Raw genomic sequence first — 22,935 nt, 5'->3', positions numbered from 1 at the left:
CTCTTGAGATGGGTAGATTATCCAGGCCTTACATGCAATCACATGCATCCTAATAAAAGGGAGATAGAGGAAAATCTGATAGAGACAGAAGAAAAGGCAATGTAATTATGAAGGCAGAAATTGGAGTGATGTGGTCACAGATCAGGTGATCCCTGCAGCCACCAGAAGCTAGAAGAGGCAACGGAAGGATAGTCCTCTGGAGGATGCCTGCAGAGGGAATGCAGCCCTGCCAACACCTTGTTTTCAGCCCAGTGAAACTAATTTCAAACATCTGGCCTCCATAGTTGTAAGAGAATACATTCTTGTTCTTTTAAGCCACCAAGTTTGTGGTAATATTTACAGCAACCATAGGAAATGAACACATAAACCATGAATTAAAGGTGAGACTAATCATGTACAAAGAGGCCAACTCCATGAGAAGGGCAGGGTTGTCACTTTTAATACTAGAACCAGCTCTCTGTCAGCAACTTTATGAACAAAACTGTAATTTCAAGCAGGTTTAGCAAGGTCAGAAAAAAAATATATATATATATATACATATATATATGTATCAAGAGGACAATCTGATATCTTGATTATTAATATGGACTTTATCCTAAGTGTATATGGTGGCTTGAATATTAAAATAGAGCCACCATGATCAGCAAAACCTTTTAATCATGATCACAACTTTTTTAAGGTTTATTTTTAGGTTTTATAATGTAAGTAGTATGACAACTTAGTGGTCCATGGATATAATAAATAAATAATTAAATATCCATATTTCAGGGGTATGAGCTTTAGTTTTCTGTTGTTTTTGGTTTTCTTACTGTTAGGAGTTTGAAGGCCATTTCCATTAAAAAAATGGGAGCTATTAGAGGCTCCAGGTCACGGACTTGTCATAATACAATTTATATTTTAAAAAATAACTTTTGGTATTATTGTGGAAAGTAAGGGTTAAAGAGAAGAGACAGAAAACAGGGAGAGGTTAAGAGGTTATTGGAGTAGATTATTCACACTAGATCATTCAAACTGAATTGTGAATGAAGGTAGCACTGTCCTATCATTAATATAGTTAATAATATAATAATTAACAACATACAGGATTGACAAGTGTGTGGCAGTCTCAGTGACTTTGTATTACTAGTCATAATAATTATTGGGGGTAAATACGCTGTTGATTCCATTTTACAAAATCATTTATTCAACAAATATTATTGAGTACTTACTATGGGCTTAGTAGTTTATTAGGAATTGGGGAGGAAATTAAGATTAAGCTGGGATCAAGGTCCTTTCCCAAGGACACACAACTTCTACTTACTGAGATGCTATCACATTCAGGTCTGTGTCACCTATTTCTGAAGGGCAGAATGAAGGACAGAAAAAAGAGGAGAGTAAAATATGAAATAATTTAGCACTATTGTAACTGCTTAAAACCAATGATCTACTCATTGCCTGGAGGAGTTAATATGGGAAAGCAACAGAACCCTGATAAACTCTAAGAGATGCTCACTGGGGGTCCCAAACTCTTCTGAGGCAACAACAACATTTCAAGGTCGTTTTGATGTCCCAGAATTGTAGCTTTGACTTATACTAATAAGACCCCAAAAAAGAAAAAGAACAAATTCAGAAATCTTTTTGTTCAACTTTTCCCAGCCATGGCTAATTTGATTTCTAATTACATGATTAGAAGTTAACCTGATTAGCTCTGTCTGAAATAAGTAATTCAAACAGCACTTTACTAGAGAAAGTGGAATTTACAGTTGGATTAAACATTCCAAAATAGTGTTATAAATAATCCTAAAGCTGGAAATGATCTTGAATGATATCTTGTTCATCCTTCTACTTTCATCCTTCTATTTAGATGTATAGGGCAGACCTACATAAAGATGATTCCAATGCTGTATCCTGTTTCTGAAATATTCCATTACAATTAAATACAACATACTTATTGAAAATTTATGTGCTAGGCACAGTGTTTCGAAAAAGAAAACTAATTCCCTCAGTAATCCTTCCTTATTCTTTAAAAAATTTAAATTATGTTTGACATTAGAAAGAAGCAATCCTGAACTCCCTTCCCCTTTTAAGTTTTAAGTTATTTTCCTTAAAAACAAACAAACAAACAGAAAAACCACCTTCAATTGCCCTCCAGTTTCAGTCAAATAATGTTGAGTAAAGCATGATCCAAATTGTAATCACTTTCAAATTAAGACCATTAATTACCTGTGTGCCCTCAACCTAAGCAAAATGTAGAATGTATATAATTACTGGGATAATTCAAGCCAGGAAAAAACATTTTACTGCACTTGCTAGACCTCTCTCTGACATTCTGATTTATTCGTGGGAAATGATGGCCTGGTTTAACCTGAATGCTCTTGAATTTTTCCATCAACAAAAGAAAAATCAGTCCCAGTGTCTTTACAACGCCAAGGCCAGGTTAGTTCACCCTGGGATCAAATATCACCTTTCACTTTAGATGGCTAACAGGTGAAATAATCTTACATCTTTGTGATTTATTTGACTACTTATATTTGCATTAATTGTATATACAGTGTGTTTCTTGATTATTATTTCATTTCCACTTATTTTATACCTATTTCTCCCTAGCAACAGATAGTCCTCAGCCCAGACTTGCTAATGCATGTTTTTCACTTAAAAAAATACTAAGAAGTAATATTAATAACAACAACAATAATAAAAGGTTCCATTAATTAATCTAACCTCTATAAATGCCAGTCATTTGCACCTATGTTTCCTCACATCTCAACCTGGGTTAACCTCTTAATGTTATTGTGGTAGGTTTGTGTCCCCCCTAAATGATGTTTACACATAACCTCAGAATGTAATCATTTGGAAATAGAGTCTTTGCAGATGTAGTCAAGTTAAAATGGACTCATACTGCACTAGGATGGGCCCTGATCCAATGACTGGTATCCTTATAAGAAGAGGGAAATTTGGACACAGAGACAGAGACAGAGGGAAGAAAATGTGAGACATAGGGAAGAATGCCATGTAAAGATGAAGGCAGAGATTGGAATGATAAATCTATAAGTCAAGGAATGCCAAGGATTGCTGGCCACCACTAGAAGATAGAAAGAAACAAGGAAGTATTCTCCCCCAAAGCCTTCAGAGAGAGCATGACCTAGGAGACATCTTGATTTCAGACTTCTGGCCTCCAGAACTGTGAAAAAATTCTGTTACTCTGAGTCACTCAGTTTGCTGCAATTTGTTACAGCAGCCCTAGGAAACTAATACAGTTACTGTGAGGATTAAGTAGGACAATTTCTGTAAAGAATTTATAGCCGTGCCTACAGTAAGCATGCAATAAAAATTAGTTATATTTTATTTTCATTATCATTATGACTCCAGATTGAAACTCAAAATGTAAATATGATTAGGGCACATTCCTACTTTAAACTTTTCAAAGGCTTTCTATTGCCCACAGGACAGAATCTAAAACCTTAAGACAGCTCAAAATGCCCTGAACAAAATCTGACCACACGACTGCTTCTGTATATTTCTTTCTCCTTCATTCGTTCTTCTCCATCTATACTGACCTTCTTTGAAACCCTTGTGCTCTCCCACCTCCAAGCATTCTAACATGCTATTCCCTCTCTCTGGAGCATTCTTCCCTTTCCTTTCTCCTCCTTTAGGACTCTGCATAAAGTCCTTTAAGGGAGGCTTTCCTGATTAGGAGAGATCTCTCTTGAATCCCTTAATACTCTGTACTTTTATCTTCTGCTACTTTCATCAAGTCATATATCATCATATCACATTCCTAGCTACCCTGTAAACTCTAAAGGAACTGACCACAACTGTTCTCTTCTTTGTGCTTGCCAGTACCTGGCATATAGTCAGCAGTAATTCAATAAATATATATTACATAAATAAATGAATAAGATTATTTAATTACAATGCCATAAATACAATAATAAAGATACAATCATAGCCCATAAAGGGAGAACAGATGGGTAGGCTCTCAGGCCACCTAGGACAAACTGCAAGTCATAGAATTTTGTGGATAGGAAGTCTCCGAAGCACATTTATTTTAGCGCCTTCCTGTATTTTATGATCCAGAAGCTGAATGAGGTAAAGCATTTGCCTAAAGCTGAATAGCCATCAATGGCAAAACTAGAACCAGTATTCGTTTTCCTCTCCAAACAGTTCTTCCATAGCATTATGCTGCTTATACTAAGAGAGATGGATCTGGGACCTTTAAAAAATAAATGAATAAGAGATAATACAACTGAAGGAATGAACCTGGGGAAAACACTAGACTTGTTTACAGAGGATGGAGATAATAGTGATGAGATGAGAATATGTTCAAATGACTCCAAGATTGCCAAATAAGGTGATTCAAAACTGATAGGAAGTAACTCAAATTCCTTAAGTGCAGTCAGAGGATGTGTAACTAAGGGAGGATAAATTAAATTCCTGAAGTGCAACAAGTGTGTGATCCGGGAAGGAAGAGAAGAGAAATTCCCTAAATTGAGATATACCTCAGAAGGAACAGAGAATTTATGAAACACCTGTTATCTAATAGTATCCATCCAAGCCCAAATCCTGCCTGCCTACCTGCCCCTAATAGCTCTCGCCAACTGTCTATCTTCCTGGATGTCATCAGATTGATAAGACAACAAGAACTAGGAACTAACAGTGCAGTTTAACACAGATAACAGAGCAGCACTGTGTGTATCAGGGCAGGGAGGAAATGTCTTTAGTCAGATTCCTTTACACCCTAAATCCACAAATTCCAGTGTTCTCTCTTCCTCTATCCTGGAATTCTGCCTATTTTTCCTATACTTTTCTCTGAGTAAAAGCCCAGTCTTCCTATTCTCTCTACTTATACTTCTGGGTAGATAGACTTATATCTACTCAATCAACCAATCTGGAAAGCTTGTAGTTACTTGACCCTCCTCTGCCAATATCTAATCAGTTATTAAATCCCAACCAAATTCCTAACACGGACAAGAAGACTTTTTATAGATTGGTCTCAGCCTACTTTTACAACCCTTTCTCCAAATATTTATCCTCATATACCCTCTACTCTGGCCACACTGTCCTCTGAAATCTTTACATTCAGTAAGTCCCCTACATACAAATCTTCAAGTTGCAAAACTTCAAAGATGCGAACATGCATTCTCATGTCCAATCACATAAGTTAGTTCACGTGTCTTGCATACATGGTCACATGTGGGCATCCTCTACAAGTGGTTGTGCTTTTGTGTACTTTACTGTACAGTACTGTACAGAGTACAGTATCTTTATTTCAAGCCCAGGATGTCCGGAAGCAAGCGTAAAAGCAGCGGTGATGTAGGTGGTACTGCTAAGAAGCGCCAAGTGATAACGATGGAAGCAGCGGTGAAGTAGGTGGTACTGCTAAGAAGCGCCAAGTGATAACGATGGAAACAAAAGTGAAAATAATTGAGATAGTGGAGCGAGGTGAAAAAACAGTAAACGTCACTCACTCTTATAACATGAATCGTTCAACCATCAGTACAATTCTAAAGAACAAGGATAAGATCATGGAATATGTGAAGTCTGCTGTGCCGATGATGTCAATGATAATATCGAAGAAGCACAGAAAAGTGATGGAGGAGATGGAGAAACTTCTCAGTGTGCGGATGCAGGATCAGCATCAGAGTCAAGCCCTGTTCAGCTTAATGCTGATTCAAGAGAAAGCTAAAAGCCTTTATGAAGCTTGAAGAAGAAACACGGCGAAGAATCAGAGGGCACATCTTTTAATGCCAGCCATGGCTGCTTTCGTCAGTTCAAGGCTAGAGCCAACCTTCACAATGTAAAAGTAAGTGGTGAGGCAGCAAGTGCAGATACAGTAGCTGCTCGGGAATTTCCTGAAATGCTCTGAGAATTATTTTTTTTTTCCCCCACAGGACCAACCTTTACTTTTTTATTTTTATTTTTTAAAAGACAAACTATTAAAAGTAAAATGACTGAAATCACATGAGATCAAGATACAAAGACAGAAATTCAATGTAGAAAAAAAGACCTTGCTGGGAAACAGTCAATGGGAAACACGGGAAACATTTCATAGACACACAAAAAGCTCACGTTGTAAACAGGACTAAGCTGCTGTAGGTTCCTCATCACATCAGGGTTTCATTTTGCTCGGCCTGAGATCTCACTCGATTTCAAACTGCCTGTGATCCACTCGGTCTAGAAAAGCTTTCCGTTCAATGTACCCCTCCTTCCCTCGATTGTGGATGGCTAGCTCTTCGCCAATGCCCTCTTCCTCCTTGAAGCTCTCCCAGTCCAGCTCGGACTTCTCTAGGGTGCTCATCTTCTGCTTCTTGGCTCCTATTTTCCCCAAAAGTCTGCTCATGCCCCTTGATCTTTTTAACCCTGACCCAGCAGGAAGTGACAGTAGAGCTGAAGGGACATTAGCCTGGGGTTTTTCTTTCTCATTTTGCTTGAAGCAGGATTTGGCTTCTTTAGATGTAGCATCCACTTCCTTAGTCACCCTGACTTCTTCACCAGCAAAATCAAACACCTTGGTGATTTTAACTTTTTCTGTTTCTTTAGGTTTCTCTAGCGCTTCTGCTTTGACCAACAATTTACTTGAACTTGTCTCTTCAGCCTCCTTTCCTCTTTTAACTTGTGTACACGGAGGCACTTTTGATTTTAGTCCTATGTCATTGAGGAAGCTGGCCTATAGTTCATCTTCCTTCTTTTTCCTTGCATCCTCTGACTCAACGCCTTTTTCTTGCTCTGCAGCTGCATCCTCCTCCTCACTACTACTTCCTCCAGATTCCCGTTGGCATCCTCCCCGTCCTTTTCTAATGAGAGGCCACCTTGTTTTGTCTTCCTGGACAGAATGCTCTGAGCCTTTCTTTTTCTCCCTTTGGTTCTCTGTGTCTGCTCTTCACCATCCACTTCATCTTCCTTCACTAATTCATTTACATCATCTTCACTATACTCTCCACCAGATGGCAGGTAGTCTTCGTCCTCCTCCGAGGTGGAGAAGTCTTCAGAGTCGAATTCCTCCATGTCGCTGTAGCGCGGGGCAGACAGAGCCGCAGCAGCTACCCCCAAAGGCAAAGCTCTAGGGAGAAACCATAGACAGAGATGCGGCAGGGTCAGCGGCAGCTGGGGCGGCCCCCGCAGAGTGCTCTGAGAAATTATTGATGAAGGCACGTATTTACCCGAGCAGATTTTTAATGTAGATGAGGCAGGACTGTACTGGAAGAGGATGCCAGACCAAAGTTACATCAGTAAGGAGGAAAAGTTGATGCCAGGCTATAAAGCAGGAGAGGATAGGCTAACTGTTGTTTGGTGGCAATGTTTCCGGTGATATGAAGCTGAAGCCCCTCTTAGATTATCATTCAGAGAACCCAAGAGCCCTTCAAAACATAGCCAAGGGCTCTCTCCCAGTTGTGTGGAAGAGTAACCCCTAAGTCTGGGTTACACAGGCCGTTTTCCAGGACTGGTTTTCCACCACTTTACCCAGGAGATGGAGAAATATTGCTTGGAGAAGGGCATCCCATTCAACATTCTTTTGCTGCTCAACAGTGCTCCAGGCCACCCCCCATTCATGGACGACTTTCATCCCAACATCAATGTAGGGCATCTGCCACCAAATACTATGTTGCTTATCCAACTTATGGACCAGGGAGTTATAGCAACTTTCAAGAAATATTATTTACATCACATTTCTTGTCAGGCAGCAAAGGTGAGTGATGAATTGGGAACAACCTTGTGACAATTTTGGAAGGACTATAACATCTACAAAGCCATAAAAAACATTGGTTTTGCTTGGCATGAGGTTACAGCCGTCACCATGAACGGGGTTTGGAAGAAGCTTTGCCTGCAGTTTATTCATGGTTTCCGTGTATTTGAGAAGGTAGATGAGGAGTCCAAAGAAGTCTTCAGCAACTTAGTGACCCTCAGCTAGAAGCTGGAGATAGATCTGCAAGAGGACGATTTCACTGAACTCCGTGCTGTGCAATACGAGGAGCTTACTAATGAAGGCCTGATGGAATTGGAGGCCCAGAAAAAGGATGAAGAGAGACAAGAGGAAGAAGAAGTAACTGAAGAACCGGAGAGATTCACAGGAAATGGCAAGGGGATTGTTTTTATCTGAGGAGACACTGCTAGTATTTGAGGCACAGGACCCGAACATAAAACGGTACATGAAGGTTGCAGCAGCCATCCAGAATGCAATCCAGTGCTACTGTGTCATCTATGATGAGAAAAAAAGAGCTACTACCCAGACATCACTGGATCATTTTTTCAAGAGGGTAGATAGAATTGAATCCAGAAAGGGACCAGAACCTGTGCCATCAATGTCAGGTGAGAGTGAAATGGCAGCTTGCCCTCTGTCTCCTATTGCTGATGATCCTTCAGCTTTACCATCTCCCCCCACCTCTCCCCCCTCCAGTCAGTAGCTCTTCTTGCCTGTTCAGTCGATGCCAGCCCCTGGATGCCAGCTGTTGTGCTGTACTACTGTACTTTTCAAGGTACTGTACTATGAGATTAAAAGTGTTTTCATTATTTTGTGTGTTTTTTTATGTATTATTTGTGTGAAAAGTATTATAAATCTATTATAGTACAGTAATATATAGCCAATTGTTTTAGTTGGGTACCTAGGCTAAATTTGTTGGACCTACTAACAAATTGGACTTACGAATGCCCTCTTGGAATGGAACTCGTTCATATGTAGGGGACTTACTGTATTTTTTACATTTTCACATTTTTTGTTTGTGTCTGGAGGAGAAAGAGGTAATTTAGTTATTCAATTCTGAATGTTTTGCCAAAATAAAAATTTGGGCTAAAATTATATAATCATACACAATTTTAATATATTATATTATTTTAATATATTTTCACATATATAATATATAATAAGCAATAAAGTATCCAGCATGTTTAATTATGAAGTCTATATACATATTATAGACATTAGTCATTACTCCACTATACTTAAATGAAAATCTACAGTTAGCAATTTATATGCACATCAAACTCATCAAATGCTAATGACAGTTTAAGTAATATTTAATAGGCATTTCTTTGTAATTCTTTTAATAGTAGCAGTGAATATGATTAAGGTAATTAAATATTGCCCCTGGGAAATGAATGCCTAAAAATCCACGTATGGCTTTTTGAAGACTTTAAGAAATTAATCAGAGATGTTTGGGTAATGTAGCAGTTTCTTTGAAGACATATATTTAGTTAAAGAAATTAGGCAATTCTGATGGCTAATCCTTATTATGTGCCTTCAAAGTCTTTTGCTTATAACTCTAGTATAACATTTGCTTTGTTTTGCCTTTTATAATTACCAAAATAGGAATGAGTCTCAATTAAGACAACAAGTCTTACAGGGTAAGAGTAAATGTATTTGAAGTAGTAACATGATCATTGTTTAATGAATCCATAAGACATCATATGTAATTTTATTTATCTCAGGATGTCATGATATTTTAATCCTTAAATTTTACTGCTTATTTATCTCTCAAATTTACCCCCAATATGCTATCTCCATGGATATTGACATTTAAACATTTTCAATTATTTTCTGGATTATTACAATAACCCACTAAATAATCTCTCTGCAGCTAGACTTGCCTTTCTTATACTCTCTTCTACACTGCTGCCAAATTGATCTTTCTAAATGTTAATCTGATCAGATCACTCCCTGCTTGTCCCTACTTTATTAGTCAGGACTGTGATGGGAAATCAGTGTCACACACAAATGGGGCAATGGAGAAGATTTAAATGAAAGGACTGTTTTCAAAGACATGAGCAAGATCAAAGGAATGGTAAAGACCTCAGGACTCTCAACAAGAGAAAGACACTACCACAAGGCATTCTAAAAGGGAAAAGGGAGAGGGCCTTTACCAAAACCAGGCAAGAGATCTGTAGCTACAGGAAATGACCTCCAGATGAGATTGTGGCCCTAGGTTGAGGAAAGCAGTTATTGCCACACCCAATTGATTTGGATCAGGTAACCTAGAAGTAGAGCATAAGACAGGTAGTCTTGTGCAAGTGATCTTTGAGGAAGTTCTGAGGTGAAATCTGTAAGGGAGTAAGGAGAGTGAGAAAAGGCAAAAGATGAAATTAAGCAAAAATGTGATTTCAGGAGAGGTTTAGGTTCAATCTAATCCCATAGGACACTTCAGAACATAGATTGTAGCTAGAGGTCTTCTTGCCCAGAGAAAGAAGGGCTCCACTTTCTTATCTGTGCATTAGACAGTCACTGGGGACTGTCTGACCCCTGGGAGAGGAGATAGTTTAACTTCTCAGAAATCTCTAGGTGTAACAGCTTCAATCAGCCTAGGGTGATCCTCCAGAGAAATATGCCAGTTTGAGCAGTTACCAGCCAAGACCTGCAGCCATTCAGGGGATGGGTGCACCAGCCCAGCCTAAGCTCTTCCCATCTGTTCTCGGCTTCTTCAGAACTTGGGTTGGTCTAAATTTCCTGAAAAACTTGTAAAAGGAGCATTAGTAGGGTGAATTACAGCCTTCTTTACTTCAATTGATTTTAAATTTGTAAATGATACTTATCATCTCCTTCTCCTTCCCCTTCTAAATTCCTCTTATTCTCACCTAGAACTTCAGATGGCCTCAGTAGCTTGTTTGGTGAGATGATTCAGACTCTCATCACTGAGAGGCTTGATACCATCATTACCATACCTTTACCAGGCAATGATTGCTGTACTTGTTCATTTATAATTAGGTTAGGCATGGACGTACCAAGAAATATCCTGTAGTTAACCTAAGTACCAAACATATTCCTCCATGCTCCTATTAAGTAACAACAACCATATCTCCTTAGGATCATCAGGCTAAAATACCCAAGTGTATACAATTGTGCCAGTATGGTAACTCCTTTCTTTGTTTGCTGGTCAATTTGAAAAACTCTAAGTTATCAGCTGTCAGCCATGGCTTAAGTTTAGTGAGACTTTTGCAGTGTCTTTGAGTGAAAGCATCCCTCTTCTGGGAAATAGGACCTCTAGGCCCACAGGGTCTTAAGTTGAGCAAAAGGAAAACACAAATTCTCTCAGTCGGGCCCTGGAGTGACTGTGAAGTGAAGTCACACCTTCCTCCATCTCTTGGTTTCTGAACTCATTGAATAATACAGAACATAGAACCATATATGGCCATTGGTTTAGGATAAAGGTACTGCTTTCTGAAGGATAGTGTCCCCATTAAGGGGTATCATCTCCAAACTGATATTGCAGATGTGCCTTAAATGGGCATTACTATGCTCTGTCAGGTCAGCAGCCTCCAAATGACTCAATATATGGTAACATCAGAGGATTTATTTGCCATGTTCCCATCATCATGCTTCTTTTGCCATTAAAAGGATCTCTTGGTCTGAGGAGACAATATGTGGGATCCCATTCTACAGATCACTCTGTGAGCCCTTGCATATTATGCTGACTGAGATACTGCTGTTAAAGAAAAAAGGTAAACACGTACTTGGAATATGTGTCACTCTGCTCAAGACAAATTATTGCCCTTGTCAGGATAAGAGGGGCACAGTGTTATCAAATTACCATCAAGTGTCTGTTTCGTTTCATCAAAGTATGGTATCATATCAGGGATTCAGCATTAGAATCTGTTTCTAGATAGCATGGACATTTAGCTGGGGCATTAGCTAGATCAACTTCAGTGAGAAGGGAGCCCACGCTATTCTGTCCAGAGGTAGTCTCCATCTCTGTCTTCATGGCTACTCCATTCTTGAGTCTATTCAGCAAGCATAAAAGTTGGTTTATAATCTATTGGACCAGTTATCCTCCATACCTGGTTAACATATGGTATATTCCTCTTATTTTGTGTCCATTCCCATATGTCCACCCACATTCTACTTCCCTAGATATCCTTGTCCCTAAACTGCCAATTTTGTTCCTTGCATGCCTCCAGCCAATTAACCAAGTCATTCACCACTGCCTATGCATTCCTGTATATCTTTGTTTTGAGTCACATGTCTCTCAACAAAATTGGGTGATGAATAATACTGACCAAAGCCCTCTCTACTGTTCGAATTTTCTCATCACTACTGTGTTTCAAGGCTTCCTCTGAGTGGGTTGTACTGTAACAGCAGACCATTTGGGGCCCAAACTAAAACATCAGGCTGAACTATCCATGGACCAAGTCTGGGTTATTTTCTTCTTCTCCTAAGCTGGTCATAAAGAATCACCCCATGAGACCACAGTTGTGAGCTGTGTGAGTGGTATGTTTTGAGACTGTGCTGGGTGACATGGAAGTCTGAGACACTTATTTTTCCAGCTCACTTATGCCCTTTGGAACTGCTTAAGGCTGATCTAAGATGTAACCCTTCCATTTTTATAAATAATTGCTGCTTGGGCTGCTAAAGTTTATGACTTGGTGGGTCTGACAGCCACCAGCAGTGAGCAGTTTTGGTGTCACAGCTACTTGATATTCCTTGGCCAGATATTTATTCTGCCTGTGATCCTGACTATCAAGGAGAAGTTGGACTACTACTCCACAACGGAGGTAAGGAAAAGTATGTCTGAAATACGGGAGATCCGTTAGGGCATCTCTTAGTATTAACATGCCCTGTGATTAAGGTCAATGGAAAAGCACAACAACATAATCCAGGAAGAACTACCAGATCCTTTGGAAATTAAGGTTTGGGTCACACTGCCACATAAAGAACCATAACCAGCTGAGGTGTTTGCTGAAGGCAAAGGAAATATAGAATGGGTAGTAGAAGAAGTTATTTATAAATACCAGTTATGACCATGTGACTAGCACCAGAAATAATGACTATAACTATCATGAGTATTTCCTCCTAATTTATTATGAATAAGTTTTGTGTGTATTTATACATATATTAAGCAAATAGCCTTGTTTTCTTTCCTTTCATATTTCCTTACCATATAACATAAGATTTATTGACTTTCTATCAGCATTTAAGTATTGTTAATTTTAAATCATAGTATTTAAGTTATGGGATAGCAGGAGAAGAGTAAACATCACTCAAGGATTTTACTTCCTCCTCTGGAGAAAAGATTAGTGTATTTTCAGTTGTATGCAGGATAGTTGTATCATGTAAGGTGGTATTATGACTTTGTTATTATCTCTATTTGGAGATTAATTATGGTTTAAGAAGATATGTACAGGGGAGGAGACCAAGATGGTGGGGTAGGAGGATGCAGAGTTAACCTCCTCCAATGAACACATCGGAAATACATCTACATGTGGAGCAATTCTCACTGAAACAAACTGGAGACTATCAGAAAGACTTTTACACATCCAAGGCTGTAAGAAAGATCCACATGGAGTCAGGTAGGAAGGGAAGAAAAGTGATCATGTCAAGACCTTTGCCCCTAGTAGGAGACACAGAAGAGAAGGGGGATGACACAGGCTCAGAGATCCTGCCTGGGGAATGAGCAGTTTGAACCACATAGGTCAGAGACCCGGAGCCTGAGTCCCCTTATCTGGTTTGAAAACCAGTGGACTGACATGTGGACTGTAAGAAGCCTAGACTCCACTCATGAGGAGTGCACACACACTTGATTACTCCAGAAATAGCCTGGGGGGAGCAGATTAAAACTGCCCAGGACTCTAGCTGGTTTCCTGCAACCATCCCAGCATGCACCCCAGCCCAGGACTAGAGCCCTCTCCAACCCCTCTTGCTCCTCAGTGCAGCTCCACACTAGGGTAAAGGCTGCCATAGCCGAGGAAAGAATGCAGGTGAGGGGGACAAAGCCGGTTTGGACTCAGCACAGCATCTGAGTGGGGCAAGGGCAACCATTATTGGTGCTCATGAAGGCAGCAGATCAGGATTGGTCTGGAACTCTAACTGGTGTGCTGGGACCACTGCAATGCACACACTGGCCCACACCAGATGTCCACTCCAGCCCATCTTGCTCCAGCACTGCTCACCCCTGGGGTGAGGGTGCTGGTGCTGGGAGCCGAAAGAGAACACACTTAGTGGGAACAAAAACAGCTCAGATCGGATCCTCAGGGCTTCTAGTCCAGCAACTTGGGACCCAATCCCACCCCCAATAAGGTAGTGTTGACACTAAGCAGAATAGAAGTCCTAGCTCCTACCTGGTTCTGGCTCTAGACTCTCCAGCCCCACCTTCCACCAAGGTCATAGCTGGTAGCACACCTTGAGGGAAGAAAGAAGGAAATAATTAAGATTAGAGAGAAAATAAATGAAATACAGACCCCCAAAAAAAGCAATAAAAAAGATCAGTGAAACCAAGATCTAGTTTTTTGAAAAGATAAACAAAATTGGTAGCTTTTAGCCAGGCTCATCAAGAAATAAAGAGAGAGGATGCAAATAAACAGAATAAGAAAGAAAAAGTAGAAATAACAGCCAATATTAAAGAGACATATAAAGTCATAAGAAACTATGAAAAGTTATATACCAATAAACTGGACAACCTAGAAGAAATGGATAAATTTCTAGAAACATACAATCTTCCAAGACTGAACCAGGAAGAAATAGACAATCAGAACAGACTGATCAGTAGTAGTGAAATTGAATTTAGAATAAAAAAGTGTCCCAGCAAACCAAAGGTCAGAACCTGATGGCTTCACAGGTGAATTCTACTAAACATATAAGGAAAAGCTAATACATCAAACTATTCCAAAAAATTGAAGAGGACAGAATACTTGCAAATTCATTCTACAAAGCTACCATTACCCTGATACCAAAACCAGACAAAGACATTACAAAAAAAAAAAAAGCAAATTACAGGCCAATATCTCCAATGAATATAGATGTAAAAATCCTCAGAAAAATTAGCAAATAGAATTCAAAAATATACTAAAAAGATCATATACCATGATCACGTGGTATTTATTAGATGCAAGGATGGTTCAATATCCACAAATCAATCAGTCATACACCATGTTATCAAAAGGAAGGATAAAAATTATATGATCATTTCAATAGTTGCAAAAAAATAATCATTTGATAAAACTCTACATCCATTCATGGCAAAAACTCTAGTCAAAATGGGTATAGAGAGAACATATCTCAACATAATAAAGGGCATTTATGACAAATCCACCACTAATATCATACAGTTAGTGAAAGGCTGAGTGCTTTTCCTCTAAAATCAGGAACAAGACAAGGATGCCCATTCTTGTCACTTCCATTAACATAGTACTGAAAGTCCTAGCCACAGCAATTAGACAAGAGAAAGAAATAAAATGCATCCAAAATGGAAGGGAAGAAGTAATACTGTCACTATAATACTGTCACTATTTGCAAATAATATAATAATCTGTATAGAAAAAACCTAAGGTCTCCATCAAAGAACTATTAGAACTAATAAATGAATTCAGTAAAACTGTAGGATACAAAATTAATATATGCAAATCTGTTGCTTTTCTATACACTAACAATGAACTACCAGAAAAAGAAGAAATAAAACAATCCTGTTTAAAATTGCATCAAAAATAATAAAATAACTAGAAAGAAACTTAACCAAGGAGGTGAAAGACCTATACTCTGAAAACTATAAAACAGTGATGAAGGAAATTGAAGATGATACAAATGGAAAGATATCCTGTGCTCTTGGATTAGAAGAATTAATACTGATAAAATGTTCATACTACCCAAAGAAAACTACATATTTAATGCAATCCCTATCAAAATATCCATGACACATCACAGAACTAGAACAAATAATGCTAAAATTTATATGGAACCACAAAAGACCAAATCGTCAAAGCCATCTTAAGAAAAAAAGAACAAAGCTGAAGGTAACATATGCCCTGATTTCAGACTATACTGCAAATCTACAGTAATCAAAACAGTATGGTACTGGCACAAAAACAGACACATAGATCAATGGAACAGAATAGAGACCCCAGAAATAAACACATGCACTTATGGTCAATTAATCTATGGCAAAGGAGGCAAGAATATACAATGGGAAAAGACAGTGTCTTCAATAAGAAGTGCTGGGGGCTTCCCTGGTGGCGCAGTGGTTGAGAATCCGCCTGCCGATGCAGGGGAAACGGGTTCGTGCCCCGGTCTGGAAAGATCCCACATGCTGCGGAGCGGCTGGGCCCGTGAGCCATGGCCGCTGAGCCTGCGCGTCCGGAGCCTGTGCTCCGCAACGGGAGAGGCCACAACAGTGAGAGGCCCGCGTACCACGAAAAAACAAACAAAAAAAAAAAAAAAATAAGAAGTGCTGGGAAATCTGGACAGCCACATGTAAAAGAATGCGATTAGAATACTTTCTCACACCACATACAAAAGTAAAATCAAAATGGATTAAAGATCTAAATGTAAGATTATAAATCATAAAACTCCTAGAAGAAAACATAGGCAGAACACTCTTTGACATAAATCATAGCAATGCTTTTTTTAATCTGTTCCTAAGGCAAATGAAAAAAAGGAAAAATAAACAAATGGGACCTAATTAAACTTAAAAGTTTTTGCACAGCAAGGAAAATCATCAGCAAAATAAAAAGAAAACCTACTAAATGGAGAAAATATTTGCAAATGATATAACTGATAAAGGGTTAGTATCCAAAATATATAAACAGCTCATACAACTCAATATGAAAAAAACAAACAACTCAATTTAAAAATGGGGAAAAATACCTGAAAAGACATTTTTTCCAAAGAAGACATACAGATGGTCAACATGAACATGAAAAAATGCTCAACATTGCTAATCATCAGAGAAATGCAAATCAAAACCACAGTGAGACATCACATCACACTTTTCAGAATGGCTCTCATCAGAAAGGCTACAAATTACAAATGTTGGTGAGGATATGAAGAAAAGGAAACCCTTGTACACTGTTGATGGGAATGTATATTGGTGCAGTCACTATGGAAAACAGAATGGAGGTTACTCAAAAAACTAAAAATAAAACTACCATATAACCTGGCAATTCCACTTCTGGGTATGTACCCTAAGAAAACAGAAACACTAATTCAAAGCACCTCAATGTTCATAACAGCACTATTTGCAATAGCCAAGATATAGAAACAACCTAAGGTCCATCAACAGATGAATGGATAAAGAAGTTGTGGTATATATACATATATCACAATGGAATATATATATATATATACAAATGGAATATTACCCGCACAAAAAAATGAAATTTTGCCTATTTCAACAACATGGATGGACCTGGAGGGTATTATGCTTAGTGAAATAAGTCAGATAGAGAAAGATAAATACTGTATCATTTACATGTAATATCTAAAAAAAATAAAGCATATGAATGAATATAACAAAACAGAAACAGACTCACAGATATAGAGAACAATGTAGTGGTTACCAGTGGGGAGAGGGAAAGAGGGAGGGGCAGTTAGGGGCAGGGGATTAGGAGGTACAAACTACCATGTGTAAAATAAATAAGCTATAAAGTATATTGTGCAGAACAGATAATATAGCCAATATTTTATAATAACTTTAAATGGAGTATAATCTAAAAAAACATTGGATCACCATGTATACCAGAAATTAATATAATATTTAAGTAAACTATACTTCAATAAAAATATAAAATAAAATTAAAATTAAACATATGTTTAGATGCCAAGTTGACAAGCGGCAGATTTGTGATGGTTAATTTTATGTGTCAACTTGACTGGGGTAAGAGATGCCCAGATATCTGTAAAACATTATGTGTGTGTCTGTGAGGGTGTCTCTGAAGAAATTAGCAGTTGAATCAGTAAATTGAGTAAAGAAGATCTCCCTCACCAATGCAGGTTGGCATCATCCAAAGAACTTAGGGCCTAAATAGCACAGAAAGGCAAAAGAAGGGTAAATTTGCTTTCTGCCTGAGCTAAGATATTCATCTTCTTCTGTCCTCAGACATTGGTGCTCCTAGTTTTCTGGTCTTTGGCATTGGACTGAATTATACTACCAGGTTTTCTGGGTCTCCAGCTTGCAGATGGCAGATTGGAGGACTTCTTAGCCTCCATAATCAAGGCCAAGTCCTATCGTAAATACACAGATATATAATTTTATCTGTATTTATAAAATATATTTTGTGTATTATTGGTTTGTTTCTCCAGAGAACCTGAACTAATACACCATGCCGAGTAGTGTTCCAGCAGCTGCATTTTTTAAAATAAATTTATTTATGTATTTATTTAATTTTTGCTGTGTTGGGTCTTCGTTTCTGTGCGAGGGCTTTCTCTAGTTGCGGCGAGTGGGGGGCCACTCTTCATCGCGGTGCGTGCGCCTCTCACTATCGCGGCCTCTCTTGTTGTGGAGCACAGGCTCCAGGCGCGCAGGCTCAGTAGTTGTGGCTCACGGGCCCAGTTGCTCGGCCGCAGATAGAGAAAGATAAATACTGTATCATTTACATGTAATATCTAAAAAAAATAAAGCATATGAATGAATATAACAAAACAGAAACAGACTCACAGATATAGAGAACAATGTAGTGGTTACCAGTGGGGAGAGGGAAAGAGGGAGGGGCAGTTAGGGGCAGGGGATTAGGAGGTACAAACTACCATGTGTAAAATAAATAAGCTATAAAGTATATTGTGCAGAACAGATAATATAGCCAATATTTTATAATAACTTTAAATGGAGTATAATCTAAAAAAACATTGGATCACCATGTATACCAGAAATTAATATAATATTTAAGTAAACTATACTTCAATAAAAATATAAAATAAAATTAAAATTAAACATATGTTTAGATGCCAAGTTGACAAGCGGCAGATTTGTGATGGTTAATTTTATGTGTCAACTTGACTGGGGTAAGAGATGCCCAGATATCTGTAAAACATTATGTGTGTGTCTGTGAGGGTGTCTCTGAAGAAATTAGCAGTTGAATCAGTAAATTGAGTAAAGAAGATCTCCCTCACCAATGCAGGTTGGCATCATCCAAAGAACTTAGGGCCTAAATAGCACAGAAAGGCAAAAGAAGGGTAAATTTGCTTTCTGCCTGAGCTAAGATATTCATCTTCTTCTGTCCTCAGACATTGGTGCTCCTAGTTTTCTGGTCTTTGGCATTGGACTGAATTATACTACCAGGTTTTCTGGGTCTCCAGCTTGCAGATGGCAGATTGGAGGACTTCTTAGCCTCCATAATCAAGGCCAAGTCCTATCGTAAATACACAGATATATAATTTTATCTGTATTTATAAAATATATTTTGTGTATTATTGGTTTGTTTCTCCAGAGAACCTGAACTAATACACCATGCCGAGTAGTGTTCCAGCAGCTGCATTTTTTAAAATAAATTTATTTATGTATTTATTTAATTTTTGCTGTGTTGGGTCTTCGTTTCTGTGCGAGGGCTTTCTCTAGTTGCGGCGAGTGGGGGGCCACTCTTCATCGCGGTGCGTGCGCCTCTCACTATCGCGGCCTCTCTTGTTGTGGAGCACAGGCTCCAGGCGCGCAGGCTCAGTAGTTGTGGCTCACGGGCCCAGTTGCTCGGCCGCATGTGGGATCTTACCAGACCAGGGATCAAACCCGTGTCCCCTGCATTGGCAGGCAGGTTCTCAACCACTGCGCCACCAGGGAAGCCCCCAGCAGCTGCATTTTGAATGATGTTCTCTGCAGCAGATGGCATGCTCTTGCTCCAAAATCTCAGTCGCCTGTTTGAAACTCTTCTGTTGGGGCTTGCAAGAGACTCCATGAATATCTTCATCTCCTACAAATAACTCATGCACCATTATAGGATCTTCTGGGTTACATGATCCAAGTGGTAGGATTACTTGTACTATAGCCTCCACGTGTCCTTTCTTGCCCAGTGTCCCTACTGAAGCCTGGCAGCTTTCCACATCTCTTGTTAAATCATTCAGTGCAGAGTGATGTTTGCTCCACATTGCTTCTTATTTAATGGTAGAATGCACAAGGTAAAATAATTTCCCCTTTATCTTGGACTAGTGCCCCAGACCATTGACTCCCTAAAAGGGTCACAGATGTGACAAGCCACTGGATCTCTGTATGGCTTATCTTTCCTAATCTCTGAAGCTTGTGTGTCTTATCATGGCATCTAGAGTCACCTAGGCTGTGAATTCAGCTTTCTCTGAAGTTCTGCTATTCTCAATATCAAGTCCTTTGCCTATTCAGCAACTCAGTATGCCTTTCAGTTGCAGGTGATAAGGATCTCTTTAAAGACTGCCAAGGAAGACCCCTGACTTTCACACTTACCTTTCATAGATGATTAGTTATTTTCTCTCCAGAATGCACCAGCAGGCACTCACCAGTAGTCACCCAATTCCAAATCCCTTAATTTTATTATTTTCTCTCTCTCTCTCAAATGTCAGAGACCCTGTAAAAGCTAGTGCACTTCCATCATCTTAGCAATTGTACTACTATGACATCCAAGGAACTATCAGCACACTGCTTGTCATTAGGGACAGGGTCTTCATTGCCATTCAGCTGGTATATGATCCAACTCCAGAATTACAACTTTAGAGTTTGCTTTATAGGACCATTTCTGGTACGAATTGTCTTAAATTGGGTTCCCTAGAAGCAGAATCTGAGGCAGAGAATCTAAAACAAGTGATTTATTCAGGGAATGCTCTCAGGATAAACCTTTAAAGAGGGGAGGAGAAGAGGACAGGGAAAAGAAGAAGCTAGACAAAGATATGGTTTCAAGAGAAATTCATCCTCATCCTGAACCCATGAAGAGCTCTGAAGTCTCAATTGTTTATAGAGGTTGCACTACTTATAGCCAAGGATGCTGGGTTGTTATATCCTTATATTAGTCAACCACTGATAACTGACCACTGGTAAAGTGGAGGATTGCATAACTTTCTAGGCATCTCCTGGTAAGGCAGTACCCACTAGCTAAAGGCTCTCCCCATTATTGCTAAAATATAAGTTGTCAGTAGCCAACACCTGCAGCATCTGGGGAATGAGTGTAACATTCTGACACACCAGTCCCCCTCTCCTCCATCTTTCTGATTTCCTAAAGATGCTTCTCTTTGATCAAAGTCAGAGGGCAAGAGAGACCACAAATTCAACTATAAAGATTCAATTCTTAGGACACAGAGCAGCGTAGAGATGGTTGCATAACAGATGCAGAGGACCACACAGAAAAGGTCCTGTGCTTCTGCATAAAATCACTTGGGGCTCCCACATAGCCTAAAAGATTAAGCCACAGTCCTCAGCATGGCAGGCTCTTCACAGTCTCTCTTCCTTGCCTGCCTTGAAGCTTTATACTTAATGGCTATTTACCTGATATAACATATGCCCTGGCCAACATTTCTCAGAATTTTATTTCTGAAATACTTTTCTTCTTGCCTGATATTCCCCTTCCCAATCTCATTACATCTTCCTGCCACCCTACCACAACTTCCCTCTACTGGGCCACACACACACACACACACACACACACACACACAGTTTATCCTAACAACAATCACTCTACTCTAGCTCTTATGAGTCGGTTTCTCAAATAGATCTTAAATTACTTGAGAAGAGAGATGGCTTTGTTTTTCAACTGCTCTGCCACAGAGTAGCAAAGAGTGAATGAATGGAAGAAATAATGAATGATTCATTCATATCCTTCAAGGGTCAGTTTTAAGTAACATCTTTTTTAATGTCGTCTCTGGCCTCTCATTCCTGTCTCAAATTTTAGATGCCCTTCCACTCTGTTTTTATAACCCTTGACTTACATTTTTCCTAGGACTCAGCATAGGGCATTATACAGATTTGGTCAGGTGCCTGTCACCTGCACTGTAATATGAGCCTTTCATCATTATAGTTCCAGTGCCTGGCAAATAATAGGTCCTTGAAGAATATGAAAGATGGATAAATGATTGAATGAGTGAATGAGTGTAAGAGACAGTGACAAACCATAAAATTTCCAGGAAAGGGAGCATATTTTTCTTTCTTAAAATCAAATGAAGAATTGAAAATTACAATAAATGGAATTTTAATAAGTGTGGCATGTTCAATGGGTTGCACAATATTTGACAGAATATCATAGATAGACAGATAATAGATAGCTTATATAGAAAGAGATAAGGAGATAGATATAGACTTAGGGTGGTTTTATCTGATTAGCTTTCTATTCGGATCAGAGAACATTTCCAATTTCTAGTATATGTAACATTATCTATAGTTTCTGAGTAAGGATACATTTAAGTTAATGTGTTTAAGGTACTCAACACTGCTAATTTGTTAATATATGAGTATCATTGGCACAAAAATTTCTAAGAATCTGATTAATCTCTAGACGAACAGGCTTTAGACAAAATAGTTTTAAAACACCTTGATCTGAAAATTATGGCTCTTCAGGGTTCTCAAACCCAAGATTTATTTAATTCAAAAAGCTTCTCTTGAAGAATTGTATGGAGAAAAAGCTTTTATCTTATTCTTTGGGGTGATCTTTCAGTGAGCTGCTGCATACCACGCATGTTAATGCTTCAGCACAGGGAGTCTCGGTTGTTTATGAACTTTGTTGAGTGCAAAGGTTTATTTGCATCATCTGATAGCTTTTGACAGGAGTTTAGCTCTTCTAATGGCAATAATAGTCATCTGTTTTTCTAAGCACTCTGATTAAAATAAAGCAAGGAAATGAAAATGTGTTTAAACATGTTTCAGACTAATAATGTCAGTCTAAACCAACTGGAAATACAAGTGCTGTCTTGGTGATCCTCCTTCTAATCTTGATCCTTAGTAAAGCAAAGTCGATACAACCACAGTTCCCAGGCTCAGTGTGACTATTTTTACCCAATTTCTTTACCTCTTCAATCATAGTATATCTTATCAGTAACAAAAATAAAAACATGCTATATTATCTGTGATTAAATCATCTCTGTTTAGTTTTCCTGTACCTACTATTTTATTTTGAAGTAAAATGGGGCAACTCTGCATTGCTCAATATTATCTTTTGTTTTCAATCTTATTTCTTCTAACTTAATACAAAAAGGAAAATTGTAAGAGTTGGAAAGGACCATAGAGATAGTTTTTTTTTTTTTTTTTTTTTTTTTGTGGTATGCGGGCCTTCCTCTGCTGTGGCCTCTCCCGTTGCGGAGCACAGGCTCCGGACGCGCAGGCTCAG

The 22,935-nt window shown here is 38.8% G+C and overlaps 1 protein-coding gene across 1 annotated transcript; it reads right to left on the bottom strand.

Annotated features, from left to right (window-relative positions):
• Positions 1 to 5,997: 5,997 nt before the first annotated feature.
• On the bottom strand, positions 5,998 to 6,984 carry LOC102993729 (craniofacial development protein 1-like). Its single transcript, XM_055086502.1, is given in 2 exon segments — positions 5,998 to 6,750; positions 6,753 to 6,984. Coding segments are annotated over 2 exon segments (864 nt in total). The 3' UTR covers positions 5,998 to 6,118.
• Positions 6,985 to 22,935: the final 15,951 nt, after the last annotated feature.

This window comes from Physeter macrocephalus, chromosome 1 (assembly GCF_002837175.3).
Source record: "Physeter macrocephalus isolate SW-GA chromosome 1, ASM283717v5, whole genome shotgun sequence".
Taxonomy (NCBI): Eukaryota; Metazoa; Chordata; class Mammalia; order Artiodactyla; family Physeteridae; genus Physeter; species Physeter macrocephalus.
Note: the sequence above shows the minus strand (reverse complement) of the source record. Positions and strands in the feature narration are given on the sequence as shown.